This window comes from Rhincodon typus, chromosome 2 (genome assembly GCF_021869965.1).
Source record: "Rhincodon typus isolate 14 chromosome 2, sRhiTyp1.1, whole genome shotgun sequence".
In the NCBI taxonomy this organism is placed as follows: Eukaryota; Metazoa; Chordata; class Chondrichthyes; order Orectolobiformes; family Rhincodontidae; genus Rhincodon; species Rhincodon typus.
Genome location: NC_063333.1, coordinates 66377677 through 66394512, shown reverse-complemented (window position 1 = coordinate 66394512; position 16836 = coordinate 66377677). Strand labels below are relative to the sequence as shown.

Here is a 16836-nt window from a genome sequence, read left to right as displayed (position 1 = left end):
GTTCCTGCTTTCGCCCTTTGGTCTCTTTAGCCACAATAACTATATACAACTCCTTCTTGAAAACACTCAATGTTTCGCCCTTAGTCACTTTCTGTGGCACAGAATTCCACAGGCTCAGAACTCTGTGAAGAAATTTCTCATTTCAGTCCCAAATGGCCTACCCTGTAACCATTGACTGTGACCCCTGATTCTGGACTCCTTGGTCATTAGGAACATCTTATGCTTACCCTGTTTAGTCCTGCTAGAATTTTATAGTTATTTTTATATAGGTATAGCACTGCTACTCAGTGGTAGCATTCTTACACAAGTCATAAGGTTATATGTTGAAATCTCATGCTAAAGTTTGAGCTTTTATGTGCAGTATTGAAAGAGTGCTGCACCATCAGAAATGCTTTCTTTTAAATTAGACCTTTGTCCAGAGCCCTGCTTGCCTGCTGATTAACATATTGTGACAATGAAAACTGAGAACTTCAATAAATGTTCACCGATTGAAAGAATCAGCAATAATTCTTCCTGGAATAAGTCGTATCCTGGGATATTAGGACAAGGACATACTGTCATAAAGGAATTAAAAAGCAATTTGCCAATTAACCATCCCTGAGGAAAAAGGAGTAAAAACAACACAAACTATTTTAACATCTGCTTGATAACTAGCCTTCATGTCACAAATAGACAATTAAGATTGCCTACAGAAGGAATATCCTGATGGGAATGAATTTGTGACAAGACAGGTTGTGTTTTGAACTGACAGCTAACACGGAATCTAACAAGGAACAGAGAAGCTACTCCTGATAAGTAAGCAAGGTACAGATTTGGTGACTTCAGAAGTATCATAAATAATGTCCCATCATGAGCTTAACAAGACAGGAAATCCTACATGAACTGAACTTTGGAATGTTTCAGCAGTAGAACTCCAGAAAACCACAGTGCACAAGAATCCAGCCCTCGACAAACGCTGGTGGTTGGAATTGTAGCTAAATTCCACCATTAATTGGGCCACAGCTAAGTTGGGCTGTGAGGCTTATATTGCTTATTTGAAGGGTCTTATTTTAGTTGCTACATGCAATAAAGTTCAAATCATTTTTTTAGTATTTGATTGGCTGAGAGATTTTTTAATAAGTAGTATAAATTTCTTCCTTTAAAATCTTAAAATATTCCTTTTCTTACTTCAAAACTGTTCAACACTACATCCTTCTATACCGAGTGACACCACCCCCCTCATCTCCCGATCTGCTAGGCCTCGTTTTCCTATATCTTTCACTATTGTCACCACAATTAGACATGCACAATTCAACACAATTGGTAAATTTCAACATTTTTCCCTAAATTTGAAACTCAGGCCATTCAAAGAATGGATCTAAGTTAGCTCAAAATTAAATTTAAATATCACATCTTACCACTTTGAGAAACTCGGTTTTACCTAACAACTTGCTTACACCCTTCCAAATATCCCTCTACCCATCAGGTTACATTTTTGTAACTCCACTCACCATCATCTTAGCCATGAGTCTTTCATATGCACCATATCAAATTAGCTTCTGAAACTCCACATAAAGCTACAGATAGTTTATGTCCTCTATTGAAGAATTCTGTAAGGTAGGTCATGTAGCGGCATGGTGGCTCACTGGTCAGCACTGCTGCCTCACAGCGCCAGGGACTGGGGTTCGATTCTACCCTTGGGCGACTGTGTGCATAGAATCATAGTATGCACGTTCTCCCCATGTCTGCGTGGGTTGCTCCGGTTTCCTCCCACAGTCCAAAGATGTGTGGGTTAGGTGGATTGGCCATGCTAAATTGCCCGTAGTGTCCAGGGGTGTGTAAGTTAGGTGGATTAGCCATGGGAAATACAGGGTTACAGGGATAGGATAGGGTAAGGGTTAGGCCTGGGTGGTATGCTCTTCGGAGGGACAATGTGGACTTGTAGGGCTGAATGGCCTGTTTCCACACTGTGGGGATTCTACATTCTATGAAGTACCAAGTTCTGAAGAAATCATATTGAACTCAAAACATGAACTCCGTTTCTCTCCACACGCTGCCAGACCTGAGGAGTTTCCTTAGCTCTTTGTTTTTAAATCTGAAATCCATGGTGACCGACCCTGGCTTACACTTGCTTCTTCCAGTATTTAAAAAATACATTCGACACAAAAAACTCTAATAGTTTACCAAAGATAAAGCAACATGCTCTGTGCTTTGTTGAAAAGGAATTATTACAATCTGCTATCCTTTGGTCAGAAACTTATTGTCAATGCTTCTACTATTTCTTCCTGAGCTTCCATCATCTAGCATAAAGAGATAGTAGGAACTGCAGATGCTGGAGAATCCGAGACAACAAGGTGCAGGGCTGGATGAACACAGCAGGCCAAGCAGCATCATAGGAGCAGAGAGGCTGACGTTTCGGGCCTAGACCCTTCATCAGAAGCAAATTTTCAAATTTGCTTAAATCTCATTTACTTATTCACTGTGTTAGCATTGGTTGAGAGGTGGCACTATCACCTGAGTCAGAAGGCTATAGGTTCAAGATTTGCTCCAGGACTGGAGCATAAAATCTAGGTTAATGCTTCAGTGTTGTACTGAAGGAGTGCTACGTTATCAGAGGCACCTTCTTTCCAACACACAGAAAACTGGGGACGTCTCTGCTCTTCCCAGTGAATGTTAAAACAAAATCCCACAGCAGCATGTGAACAGCAAAGGAATTCTCATGGTGCCTCAACCAATATTCCTCTCTCAATTGAGAGGTGAAACTGGCTATCTCATTATAGCAATGAAACTCTGCTGCATTTCCCTACATTAGAATAGGAATAAAATTCAAGAGCACTTTACTGGTCCTTAAATGATATCCGGAGGTCTTAAAAAGATCCACTAATGTAAATTTATTTCATTAAGGATACTGGGCAGCACAGTAACTCAGTGATTAGTACTACTGCCTCACAGTGGCAGAGACTGGGGTTCAATTCCAACCTCAGGGTGACTGTGTGTGGAGTTTACACGTTCTCGTGTCTGGGTGGGTTTCCGCCAGGTGCTTTGGTTTCCTCCCACAGTCCAAAGAAATGCAAGTTAGGTGGACTGGCCATGCTAAACTGCCCATCGTGTTCAGGGATGTGCAGGTTAAGTGCATAAGCCATGGGAAATGCAGCATTACAGGGATAGGGTAAGAGGATGGGTCTGGGTAGGATGCTCTTCAGAAAGTCAGTATGGATTTATTGGGCCGAATGGCCTGTTTCCACACTGTGGGGATGCTATGATTCCTATGAAAATGTATCCCTTTCTTCCTTACTGAAATGTACTACAATTGTACCCTTTATTTCCTATTTAAATACTAAATATCCATTTATTCTGGGTGATTCTCTCATTTTCATCTACTCTTTTCAGTCAAATATGTTTTTTTTTTAAAAATAGCTAGTTCTGCTCTTACACTGGTCCTAATTATGAGCTTAATTTTCTTTTCCCCAAGCACTGTCCCACATTTTTGGTTTCCTCCCTGAATTACTCAGATTCAGGTCAAGTAAGGACTCCATTGATTCTTGGAGTAGCAATGTACTGACTCACACAAGAGTTCTGAACACACAGTCAATTCTGTTCTCTCAGTACAGATATTTTTCCTGGCCATTTTTTAGATTATCAATCTTTTAGAACTATAAAAGTTAACACATGTTCCTATCAGCCATTTACAATATACATGTTCAGTTTTCTTTCCATTGTTCAGCAGTCCATAATATACTCTAAGAAGCAAGTAAGCTCCCTGTATAAATACTGTCAAGTTGATTTAAACTTACAAACCATTGTAGTCAATACAATATGGACAGAGCAATTACTCTGATAAATGTCCCTCCTACTGGAGTCAATTACTTACACCCTCTGCAAGTGCAACTTACCAGGGATACTTCTCTATTCATGATCTCCACCATCAAGAGCAAGAGCAAGTAAATTATGGGCACACCACTGATTAAAGGTTCCCTCAAAGTCACATATTTCCTGTTAGTCATCATCGTCATATCAAAATCCTGGAATTTACCATGTAACAACATGGTGGGAGCAACATCACAAAAGTTACAGCAGTTGCTGAAAGCTTACCAGTTTACAACTGCGAGGAATGACCAATAAACACTGCCTTGCCAGTGTCACCATAGCCTGAAAGGTAATATGGAAATCAATCTTCAAACCACGTATTATTTATGTTTCACTTACCAATCAGCATAAAAATTGACTAGTGCAACATCTGCATTGCCTGGGATCAGGGGCAAGGGTAGAAGGGGAAGAGGGGGAGAGACAAGAAAAAGGTTACAAGAAATTAACAAATCTACAGTTCTTTCCACAACACAGTTAAAATTCTGATCATTAGCTAAAAGACATCGTTACAATGCTGGATTAACATAGATATTACAAATCCTATGTTTATAAGTAAAAACACAGAGGGTGGAATTTAATGGTCCCCTGCATGCAGGCTGCACAATGGTGGCTGGGGGAGATATGTGGGATATTGAATGGAGAGGGTGCACAGGACAGTAAGGTATATGAAGAATGAATGCCGTTCCACCTGGAAGCCTACAGTGGTTACTTAAGATCCACTTAAGTGTCTCATTCTGTCAGCACATGCATTCGAACAATGATGAGTAAGGGCCATGCCTGTGAGTAACCCACCAGGTAAACCCTGGCAAATATCCCCAAGGCTTTTTGGGCAGTAGTGGGGGGTTCCTTCTTAATTAAACAGACCAAACTTCGTATATAGTGCATCAAATACTCTCTCACCAGTGCCCGATACAGCTGTAGCAAGATGTGCTGGATTTTCTGCTCTAACTCCTTTCAATAAAGGCCTGCACTCTATTTTCCTTCCGAAAGCAGCTCCTGATTTACTGCATGGAGTGTCTGGAGCTGCAGATGGACCCACTATGGAGCAGCTATGAGGCAAAGAATGTCATAGATGGCACGTACATTAAGCTGGTCACATCACCAGTAAGGACTACACAAGGTCCCTCGTGGCAGGCAGATGCAAAAGGTAAAGTCACAAGGGATCTATGGTCAGCTGGTAAGATCTTACTGAAAAGTGGAGTAGGCTCAAGGAGCCAAATGGCTTACTCCTGTTCCTTTTTCTGATGTTCTGGATAAAGAACTGGCTTAGTCATAGAAGACAGTATAGTGGTGGAAGAGTGTTTTTCTGACTGGAGATCTGTGACCAGTAGTGTTCTGTAGGGATCAGTGCTGGACCTTTGTTGTTTGCAATATATATAAATGATTTGGAGAATGTAGGTGGCCTGATTAGTAAGTTTGAGGATGACACAAAGATTGGAGAAGCTGCAGTTAGGGAGGACTACTGCCAAAGGATACAACAGGACATAGGCTGGATGTTTTGGCAGAGAAATGACAGATGGAGTTTAATCCCAGACAAATGAGAGGTGATGCATTTGGAAGATCTAATGCAGGAGGGAAGTATACAGTCAATGGCAGAACCCTTAGTAGCATCAACATACAGAGGGATCTAGGTGCACAGGTCCACAGTTCCCTGAAAGTGACAACACAAGTGGATAAGGCAGTCAAGAAAGCATACTTGCCTTCATTGTTTAGGGCATAGAGTATAAAAATTGACAAGTCACGTTGCAGCTGTATAGAACTTGACTTAGGCCACATTTGGAATATTGTGTACTGTTCTGGTTGCCACACAAGGTGGATGTGGAGGCTTTGGAGAGGGTACAGAAATAGTTTACCAAGATGTTGTCTGGTTTGGAAGGTATTAGCTGTGATGAGATTGGACAAACTTGATTTATTTTCATTTGAGTATTGGAGGCTGAGGGGTGACCGAATATGTGTTTACAAATTTATGAGATACATGGATAGAATGGATAGTCAGAGTCCTTTTCCCAGGGTAGAAATGTTAATTATTAAGGGGCATAGGTTTAGGGTAAAAGTGGGTAAGTTTAACGGAAATGCGAGAGGCAAGTTTTTACACAGAGGGTGGTAAGTGCCCAGAGGTATCACCAGAGGTAGTGATGGAGGCAAATATAACAGGTAATGTTTAAGAGGCTGATACATGAATAGGCAGGGAATAGAGGGATATGGGCTATGTACAGGCAAAAGGTTTTTAGTTTTGAAAGGCATTATGTGTCAGCGCAGTCTTGGTGGGCTGAAGGGCCTGTTCTTTGTAAATCCTTCTTGGACATGCCTGGTGATTTTCTTTTAAATCATGTGCAAGGATACCTAAATTTTTCTGTAATGAGCATTCAGCAGTCCCTCGCCATTTAATAATATTTTGCTTGTTTATTCTTCTTACCAAAATCTCCATCTCAATTTTCCCACATACTCCATTTGCCAATTCTTTGCCCACCCAAATCCCTCTGCAGGCTCTATAACTTCTTCACAAATTGCTTCCCAATCCACCTTTGGGTATCAGTAGCAAATATGGCTACAATATATTTGGTCCCTTCATCTAAGTCATACTAAATGAATGAGATTGCAGCACAAATGAGAGATCCTCCATTTGTTACAATTTGTAAACCTAAATATTATCTATTTGTTCCATCTCTGTTTGTTTGTTGCACCAATCCTTGAAGCATGCCAATATATCACCTCAGATAACTTGAGCTCTTATTTAATGCAGTTAACCTTTAATGTCGCACCTTATATAATACCTTTCAAAATCTAAATACGTTATATCCTCTGGTACCCTTTACTCACCCCACTTGTTATGTTCATAAAAAGAGCTCTAATAAATTTGTAAAACACTATTTCCCTTTCACAAAACACAATTCATTCTTAGAGTTTTTAAGTGTTCTACTCCTACTTCCTTAACAGTGGATTCTAGCACATTCCTCCTCCCCCCGCCCAATGACAGATGTCAGACTAACTGGCTTATAGTCTCCTGCTTTCTGTCTCCCTCCATTCTTGAAGATCCCGACCTGCCCTTAAAACTCAATCCTCTTCCCACCAGAGCTATATTGACTGGTTTTGATGAGGCCATCCCACCTGCTTCAGTGATGATCCTGCTGCAGTGGTAGTCGTCCCTGCTTCCAGGGAAAGGGAATCCAAATTGCTATAGAGGTGGTGTCATCCCAGGGCCAAGCTCACCCACATTCATTAAATTCCACCCTCAGTAATATAATTCTTGGAGCATGTGGAAAATTACCAACTTAAATCGCAGCTTTCATGTAATAATGATTTTTTTTTAATAAAATGTACGTAAAATTTCTTCCCTGGTGGTACAATATAGTCATTGACTTTCATTTCACAGGCATTTTAAACAATTACAATAGAAGAAAAATTTGGATTTTTAAATAGTGATGCTCTGATTTCACTGTACAGTTCAAGTTTGATTCAGCTAATCAGAGAAGTTCTGGTTCATGTATTCACAATTAAAAATAGTTCTTACATTACCATTAAAACTAGCTGCAGTGTGGCAAAAACTGGGAATGTTGGATGTAAATTAAGATTGGAAATAACATGGAATTCAAAGATACATCTCTCTAAGCTGGAATCGTTGATCACCATTTAAAACTGTTGACCATTATTCCAGCACATATTTGAACACCTTATAAGTTCTTTTAAAAAGGAGCTGAAGATGAAGAACATCGATTGTCAGAAGACTGCCAACTGAAAAATGAAATATCATAATACTGGAGAGGACTGTGTACCATCCAAACTGAAGTAGTCGGATGCCTTGCTGTTCAGTCTACAAGATTGCATCTTTTCTAATTGCACAGAATCGTACAATTTTGTAGTGCAAAACAGACTATTCAGTTCATTTTCCTTTTGCTGCTTTCTGAAAAAGATGCAACATTTAATCGAACCCCTCAGCACTTCTTCAAAGTCTTGCATTTCTGTTCGTTTTTAAATATGATATAGTTCTGAGTAGATTACATTCTAAGAGGATATACAAAGTCCATTCCCAGTCTCATGAAAAAATTTGCATAAAATTCTGTAGGACCACTTACCTAAGATTTCATCAATATTTCCACTATCAAGATTTACTATTTCGCTATGAGCTGATGTATTAAACCACAATGCCTGAAAGTAACAGGAAAAAAAAGCTTCTTAAAATGATAGTATAACATTGTTTTCTTTTCTTTATTTAATGGTTACAACTAATAAGGACAACCAACCCATTTGTGACAGTTCCATATGACAAAAAAATGGAATTAGCTTTCTGATACATCATCTGAATCTCAAGGGAGTTGAGCCTTTGAACATTTCTGCACAATAAAATTAATTCACATTGTACTTGCACACAGAAGAAACTGTAAGAACCGTGACAATTTCCACACTAATTTAACTGTCAGCTGATGGGACCACAATTTCTTAACGTGCTTTCCCAGAATAATTTTGGAACCACAGTAACTGGATGCTATGTAAACAAACACTTAAAATATAAACATTATGTCCACTTTCTCAGTCTTTTTGTTCCTTTTGCCCATTTCTCTTTGAAAATAGAAACCCTTAACCTCCTGTGACACAATCTAGTCTGGATTGACAAATATTATTAGAAAATCTGGCTCTTTATTGGCTTTAAAAAAGGCCTGTTTTTCAGCCAACTAAGGCATACAACCACTACCAGTTAAATCCACAATGCAATGCTTCTGTGGGAGTTATGACCATGGTATCAGAACCATGACCACACCCAGAATATCATCCATGAAGTTGCAAAGTTAATGGCACTCATCAACTGTTAAGAAAAGGTACAACAGGAGGCAGATCCAAAACACTTGTTTAAAAAAAAACAGTAAAAACAGTAAACAGTAAAAACAGAACGAATGAGCGTAGCTTTTTCTAGTACATCATTCAACATTACAATGCAGAAAAGCAGCTCTGGATCAGAACTGAAGCAAAACAAGTTTCACCTTTGCATCAGTCAAAATTTCACATTTACTCAAAGAATGCAAGAACATCTTGGTTTAAATTTCAATTCAAAAGTAGAAAGCAAGCAGTGGCATCTGATTGAAACATAGAAAATCCTGAGGGGTCTTGTCAGGATAAATGAGGAGAGGATGCTTTCGCTTATGGGAGCATCTAGAACTAGGTGGCTGTTTAAAAGTCAGAGGTAGGTCACTTAAACAGAGATGAGGCAAAATTTTCAGGGTCGTGAGTCTTTGGAACTTTCTTCTAGAAAAGTGGTGGAAGCAACATCCTTCAATACTTTAAAAGCAGAGGTAAATAGATTTTGTTAAGCAAGGGGTGAAAGGTTATCAGACATAGGCAAGGACATGGATTTGAGGTTACAAATAGATCAACCATGATCTTATTAAATGGCATAGAAAACTAAAAGAATAATCCCACTCCTAATTCATCTTTGCATATAAATGATAAAAATGTTTACGATTTAGCAAAAAAGGTTGATTTGATGGCATCAAAGTGATCCAATCTCAACTTGTGTTAATTCATTACGTTACATGGGTGCAAAGCATGGATTAACTTTAATGCATTTCAGCCTTCAATTGAAAATTTTGTTTCTTGTGATCTACATTAACTGACTAGGACTGGTCTCCTTTTCTGCTTTCTGCCTCCAAGATATACATTTTTCTGATGATTCTTACTTTTACACATTGTGAGAGCTGTACATTCCCTGAAAGAATTAAGTATTAAGTGGCTCACTCAAAACGATTTACTGTTCAGCAATTTCACAGGGCTGCAATTCACTTTTAACAATTAGGTACAGAGTTTATCGCTATAAATGAAGCTAAAATAGAACATCACTTCATGAACGGCATAATTTTTTTTTGTATCTTACTTCTAATAGTAATCCAAGTTATCCTACACAAAAAGGCCACTTTAGCTGTCTGAAAATTTATTTTCCAAATGCATGGAAGGCACCCAACTGACATCACGGTCAGATTCCATCAGGGACAAGCTCCAGGGGAACACAAACACATTTTTCCTTACTGCCTAGCAATCTACAGCTTTTATTTACTTTATCAAGATATCAGCTGAGAGTACAAGTCAAATGTCAAGCTCACAATAGAGGAAAGAAATGCTAAATAAACCTCAAATTTTGGAAACTAGATATTCAGAAAACTTTGAGTACATTGGGAATAGGTATACAGAGACAATTAAAAAGTATTTCGGAAGACAGGGTTACCCTAGAAAACAGGGACACTTTCAAGACCACTTTGTTAATACAAGAAGTGCGGTAATAAAAACACAGATGCAAAGAGAAGGTCTGCAGAAATTAAGAATAAAAATGTTTTGTTCAAGTATAAAAACTGGTCTATGCATGAAGTACAAGGTTAACATTAGATGGAGTAAAAGGATGAACAAAAAAGCCAAAATTGACAACATAACTGCGATTGCTCAGAAAGATAATAATCAAAAAGCATTCAGAATTTTTTTCCAGAGCAAAAAAGCAGTGAAACAAGGAGCTAGGTTTTCCTTGTTGAGGTGGAAATTGATTTTAGATTTCCTGACACCACCTCTTGTCTGTCAGATCCAATCCATGCCATTTTCACGGTGGGATACCAGGGGCCAAGGCCACAACCTCTCAAAGTTGGGAGGTGGGAATGGAGGTGGGTAAATGTGGGCAAGTTAAAAGTTCCACTTCTGCTCGCTGGGGCATCTTCCCAGTTCCTGATATGACTTTCCCTGCAACCGCAGGAAGTGCTACACCTGCCCCCATACCTCCTCCCTCACCCCCATTCCAGGCCCCAAGAAGACTTTCCACATCAAGCAGATGTTCACCTGCACATCTGCCAATGTGGTATACTGCATCCGCTGTACCCGTTGTGGCCTCCACTACATCGGGGAAACCAAGCAGAGGCTCGGGGACCACTTTGCAGAACACCTACGCTCGGTTCGCAATAAACAACTGCACCTCCCAGTCACGAACCATTTCAACTCCTCCTCCCATTCCTCAGACGACATGTCCATCCTGGGCCTCCTGTAGTGCCACAACGATGCCACCCGAAGGTTGCAGGAACAGCAACTCATATTCCACTTGGGAACCCTGCAGCCCAATGGTATCAATGTGGATTTCACAAGCTTCAAAATCTCCCCTCCCCCTACCGCATCCCAAAACCAGTCCAGCTCGTCCCCGCCTCCCTAACCTGTTCTTCCTCCCACCTATCCCCTCCTCCCACCTCAAGCTGCACCTCCATCTCCTACCTACTAACCTCATCCCACCCCCTTGACTTGTCCATCCTCCCTGGACTGACCTATCCCCTCCCTAACTCCCCACCTACACTCACCTTTGCTGGCTCCATCCCCGCCTCTTCGACCTGTTTGTTTCCTCTCCACCTATCCTCTCCTCTATCCATCTTCCATCCGCCTCCCACTCTCTCCCTATTTATTTCAGAACCCCCTTCCCCTCCCCCTTTTCTGATGAAGGGTCTAGGCCTGAAACGTCAGCCTTTCTGCTCCGATGATGCTGCTTGGCCTGTTGCGTTCATCCAGCTCTGCACCTTGTTGTCTCGGATTCTCCAGCATCTGCAGTTCCTACTATCTATGACTTAACTCTTGTTGCTTTCCTGCCATGCCCCTTTCACATTCCAATCCCATTATCAATGATGTCCATTGTTCAGGAGCTCAATAATATTGCGGGGACGTCTTCAAGATGTTCATAAAACTGTCAAGCAAAATAAAGTCATTCAAAATCCACTTGGGAAAAATAAATCCTATTAAGAGGTCATAAATCTCTTAACAAAACAAACTCAGTCTCATTGGTAACTATATCAATAAGCCCCCATGAGTTGAATCCATAAGATTCCATCGTACAACTGTTAAAAAGGCTTTTGGAGATTAATGCATCAGGCCTTTGAAAGAGTGAAACAGGCAGCTGACCTTTTAATCAAAGAATTCAACCTCTTGTTACACTGCTTCCAATGCTGAACAGTTAGCTGAGCTGTTGATCAATAAAGATACCAAAGCACAGGATACAATTGACACAGCAAAACCTGAATTTCAAAACTTCAATGCAGAACAGCATTTTATCAACCGGTTACAACAGTAATTCACCTGACGACATTTCTACTTTGGTCAATGTAATATTCATTAGCCTTTTGAGAACAAACTTAAAGAACAATCTCTGCATTAAAAACATATGTAAAAATCTGAGTTCCTTCTCCTTCAGAAGCCACAAAAATGCTATGGAGCTGAAATTACTACTGACACAATGGAGCTGCTAACTTTGGAATTGCCAGTGCAGCCTTGTCCGCTTGCACACTTAGAGATATCAGACAATGAGAATGGAGGCAGGAGTCCCAGAAACAGGTCCCACCTGCCTTGGGTGTTCCCTGTGTCACAGTGAACAACATCTGGTTCAAGGACTAAAAAGTAATATTAAATGAAGGAATCAAAGGATTATGAAGGAGTTCAAATGAATTGTTTGTACTGATTGGAGGATTGACTAGACTTCTCACGTTTTTTTCCTGAGGTAAAATTTATTGGACAAATTGAAACTAAACAAAAAAAAAATGCCAAGAGGTAATAGAAAGGCTGAAGGCAACCAAGATTCTGCATCAGAAATAAATACAAAATCATCAATTACAGCAAGTTAAATTACATGGCATCGTACTATAGGATAAAACAGAGTGCTGCAACCAGCAACACAACTGTAGCACCAGTGAAGAGAACAAATAGAAAAAAAAACAATCAAGTGACTAGTGAGTGATCAATTTTAATAAAAGCTCATTCTCGTTACCAAATGAGAAAGATACATTCAGTTATTAGAGGAGATCTAACAAAGGGTACCTGAACTAATGGTTGACATTCAACATCTAAGTTATAAAAGAGATACTTCAGAAGCTAAATGTCTATACTGACTGGATCATCATCTTTGTGCCTTCTGAAGTATTAAAAAGGAGTAGAAAAACAACAGTTATATCATTGACAAGAGGACATAAATTAGAACTTAAGAGGCTATTTCATGACCTTAGACAAATGATGAATTAATGAAATGAATCTCTGGCAGAGTTGGCCAGCAAAAACAAGACAGATGAATAATTTCCTCCAGATAATGTTTGTGGAGTGACACAAAATACATTGAGGAATGTGGTGCTACTATGAATTGCAAGTCTTTTCAGCTCCTGCACAGTTTTACATTTAACACTTCTGTATGTCAACATAAGTCGGTGCCTTCAGGAATGGAGAACCAGTGGAAAAAAGATCTAAGGCTCATCTTCATTCTCCTTGATTAGATTCAGCTGACACGAGCTGACATTTGCAGGATGTTTAATGCAGTTACCATTCAGACAGGAACATGAAAGGCAAAGTGTAAATAACTTGCACCGAAAAGACTGTCAGCATAGGAACATATTTATTACATTTGTGTGAAATCTGTCATGCTGCAATAAAACTTCCTTAAATTCAAAATAATAACATTAAATAACAGCTCTCTGGTGAGTTGAAAATCACAAAAGGAGCTCGTGGTGGGGAAAGGGGTGAGGGGAGCAATGAAGGTATTAATTCTAGGTCAGAGTCTGGTGTATAAGAGAGGCTAAAAAAATCCCGGAAAGAAGTCTGTCTATTTAAGGAAATTGAATTCAATCTGTGTCTAATCGTATAAATGAATTCCCCTCTTAGTTTCATTTTGTTGTTGAACAATATGTCTAATTACATAATTTTGAAGTTAAATAAATGCAGTTGCATGAGCATAACTCTAATCTCAGTCACTCTGCCTCAATTCACATCAGATGGAGTAACAGAACATGGCAAGAGAAGATAACACGTGTTGCTGTCACATGGGCTCTGGCTAGAAGTGGGTGGGAGCGTGCAGCTGCAGTTTGCTCAGCTGCCACACAGAAAACAGCAGGAAATGAATGCATCACAGCTTGAAATAAAATTAAGTAGTTTTAACAATTCCACCACTACTTATCAAACTGAATTTGTCTGGTATAAACTAATGTAAGAAAAATAAATCCGGAGCTTACCTTTAGTCAACAGTCAGCAAAAGACCATAAACTTATTCACCAGTCTTAAGTTAACCAGCTCTAATCTGTAGTTACAAAGTGACATTACTGTACACTAGAGGGCATGATTTTAGATATTTCAAACCTTAAATTCAACACAATTACAATCAGTGTGTCAATATCTGGAGTGCAACAGCACTTTCAATAAGAAAACAACTACAGCTTTGTTTTAAGACACTGCAGTTATGTCTTTGTCACAGAAACAAATATATAAATCAAGTTTTAAATACGTTGCAACTTTTACAGCTAACGAAAGCTGATCACAAAGTATTAAACTTGACTGAAGTGTTTTAAAACAAAGCTGTACTTGTTTTTATATTGAAAGTGCTGTGGAAATCCAGCTATTGACACATTGATTGTAATGGTGTTGAATTTAAGGTTTGAAAGATCTAAAATCATGCCCTCTAGTGTACAGTAATGTAACTCTGTAACTACAGATTACATTATATTTATTAATCATTCTTGTAGCCCCCAAGGCCCTGCTTTAACACTGCCTTTTAGTGCAATTTGTACTTGTATTGCCTTTCCTTGACAATTTATTCATGCAATGAAAGAAACTTGCGCAGGGAATTATCAATTTAAAGTGCCATTTAATTGCACCATTTATATTCGGCTGCAGTTTAATTATAATAAAAGCTAAAGTTGTACTTAAGGCACATCATTTTAATCAGTATTAATATAGAAAATCAAGTTTAATTTCTGAAACATAGTTTTCACTTCTACATTTTCTGTAGCCTTTAATATTTTTTTCTCTATAGCCTTTTAAACTGACTTTGTTAGCAGACACATGCTGTGTTGTCAATAAGGGAGCAGTGACAGGCTTTCAGGTGATTCAGTGCATATAAAAATTTGCCTAATGCAATGAAGGCTTTCACCTCTAATGTATGATGGTGCCTAGAGGATATTAGTAATCCGTTCTCCGTTTGCTGTAGGTTTTCTAATTAGCATTTACATCTGGTATGCAGCATAGTTTGATAGCTGAACTAATTTCTGGCAAATCTGTTTTCACCGACTTTCCTTCTTCAGGGAAATGCCACAGATCCAAAGCAGACACTATTTAAATGAATTGTAACCTTTTTTTAATAAAAGCCCCACAGTCATCTTTCCCAGACCTAATCCAGATTGACATGCCGAAGTTAGTGCCTTGAGCTACAAGTCCACAGGAGTCCACAGATCACTCCTGTCCCTGATGTACGCTTGCTTCTCCATGTGTGCTTATCTTGTTGTGCTTGGAGACTGAACATCTACCCTCCAGAGCTTGGTAATAGACCTGCATTTTCCTTTGTTTGCTGGTTTATTGTAATAACCCCGAGAGTAAACCATTTTACAATCACCCTTGAAATTTTGTCTGAAAGCCATCAATCAACATGCAATGCTCTGGGATTACCTACAGCCTTCTAACAAACCAGGACAACAAACAGGCACAGAAATTTGTAGCAATTTCAGAGGGAAACTTTTTTCTCTATAACTATCATGAAGTCTGCATAACTTTACTCTGTCTGTGCTTCAGGTCTCTTCTCTTGTTTAACAATAAGACATACATTAATCATATAATGGACCTACTCATTGAATTTTGTTTAAAAAAGACTATATTTGAACGCTAACATAAAACAAGTTTCAGTTTTTTTGTGCAAATTGGCGCAAACAAAAAACCTCCTACCTGGGTATAATTAGACTTGGACTTTAACTCATTTTATGAGCCACACAACATCTTAAAAACTATATTCAAGAAACTATATACAATTCCGTATAGAACATGCACATGAAACAAATCCCAAATGGACATCCACCAGCATTCCTATAAACACACTGAGCAGAGAAAAATATTCTAAATTGTTAATTTACTGAAGGAAAACAGTGGAGGCAAATGCGAGGTGATGCATTTTGGAAGATCCAATTCAAGAGCGAACTATACGGTAAATGAAAAAGCCCTGGGGAAAATTGATGCACAGAGAGATCTTGGTGTTCAGGTCCATTGTACCCTGAAGGTGGCAACGCAGGTCAATAGAGTGGTCAAGAAGGCATACGACATGCTTTCATTCAGCGGACGGGGTATTGAATACAAGAGTTGGCAGGTCATGTTACAGTTGTATAGGACTTTGGTTCAACCACATTTGGAATACCGCGTACAGTTCTGGTCGCCACATTACCAAAAGGATGTGGATGCTTTGGAGAGGGTGCAGAGGAGGTTCATCAGGATGTTGCCTGGTATGGAGGGTGCTAGCTATGAAGAGAGGCTGAGTAGATTAGGATTATTTACATTAGAAAGACGGAGGTGGAGGGGGGACCTGATTGAGGTCTACAAAATCATGAGAGGTATAGACAGGGTGGATAGCAAGAAGCTTTTTCCCCCAGAGTGGGGGACTCAATTACTAGGGGTCACGATTTCAAGGTGAGAGGGGAAAAGTTTAAGGGAGATATACGTGGAACGTTCTTTACGCAGAGGTTGGTGGGTGCCTGGAACGCATTGCCAACGGAGGTGGTAGAGGCGGGCACGATAGCGTCATTTAAGATGTATCTAGACAGATACATGATGGGCAGGGAGCAGAGGGATACAGATCCTTAGAAAATAGGTGACAGGTTTAGATAGAGGATCTGGATTGGCGCAGGCTTGGAGGGCCGACAGGCCTGTTCCTGTGCTGTAATTTTCTTTGTTCTTTGTTCTACTTTGGAGAAAGAGAGTGATTCAAAGTTTAATTAAAAACTCAGGAATCAAGGCAGTTTTTAAAGCAGTAAGTTAGCAATTAAGAGAGAAGGTTTTATGGTGATATTTGTAGGAAATACTATCAAGGCAATCCCAAAGATACTGTGGGGGGGTTACGAGGAAGAGGAAAGTTGGAAGGCCTAAGAGTTCAGGTTGAACTCCAAGGCACAACATTAGGGTAGGAGATTCAATTGAAGGCCAGCTTGATGAAAAATGACTGACTCTACAGACACATAAGACTTGAAAAGGAATTTT

General features: G+C 39.5%; 1 protein-coding gene across 2 annotated transcripts in view; it reads right to left on the bottom strand.

The window, feature by feature from the left end:
- erp44 (endoplasmic reticulum protein 44) overlaps positions 1–16836 on the bottom strand; it is a 94038-nt gene that overhangs the window by 49016 nt on the left and 28186 nt on the right. The window contains exons 2-3 of one of the 2 annotated variants that reach the window (XM_048616458.1): positions 7920–7992; positions 4186–4225 (exon numbers count right to left, since the gene is read on the bottom strand). The exons of the other annotated variant lie outside the window; for it this stretch is intronic. Of the exons in view, the coding sequence (XP_048472415.1) occupies positions 4186–4225; positions 7920–7992 (113 nt within the window). The remainder of the gene's footprint in view (positions 1–4185; positions 4226–7919; positions 7993–16836) is intronic. 2 annotated transcript variants of the gene reach the window in all.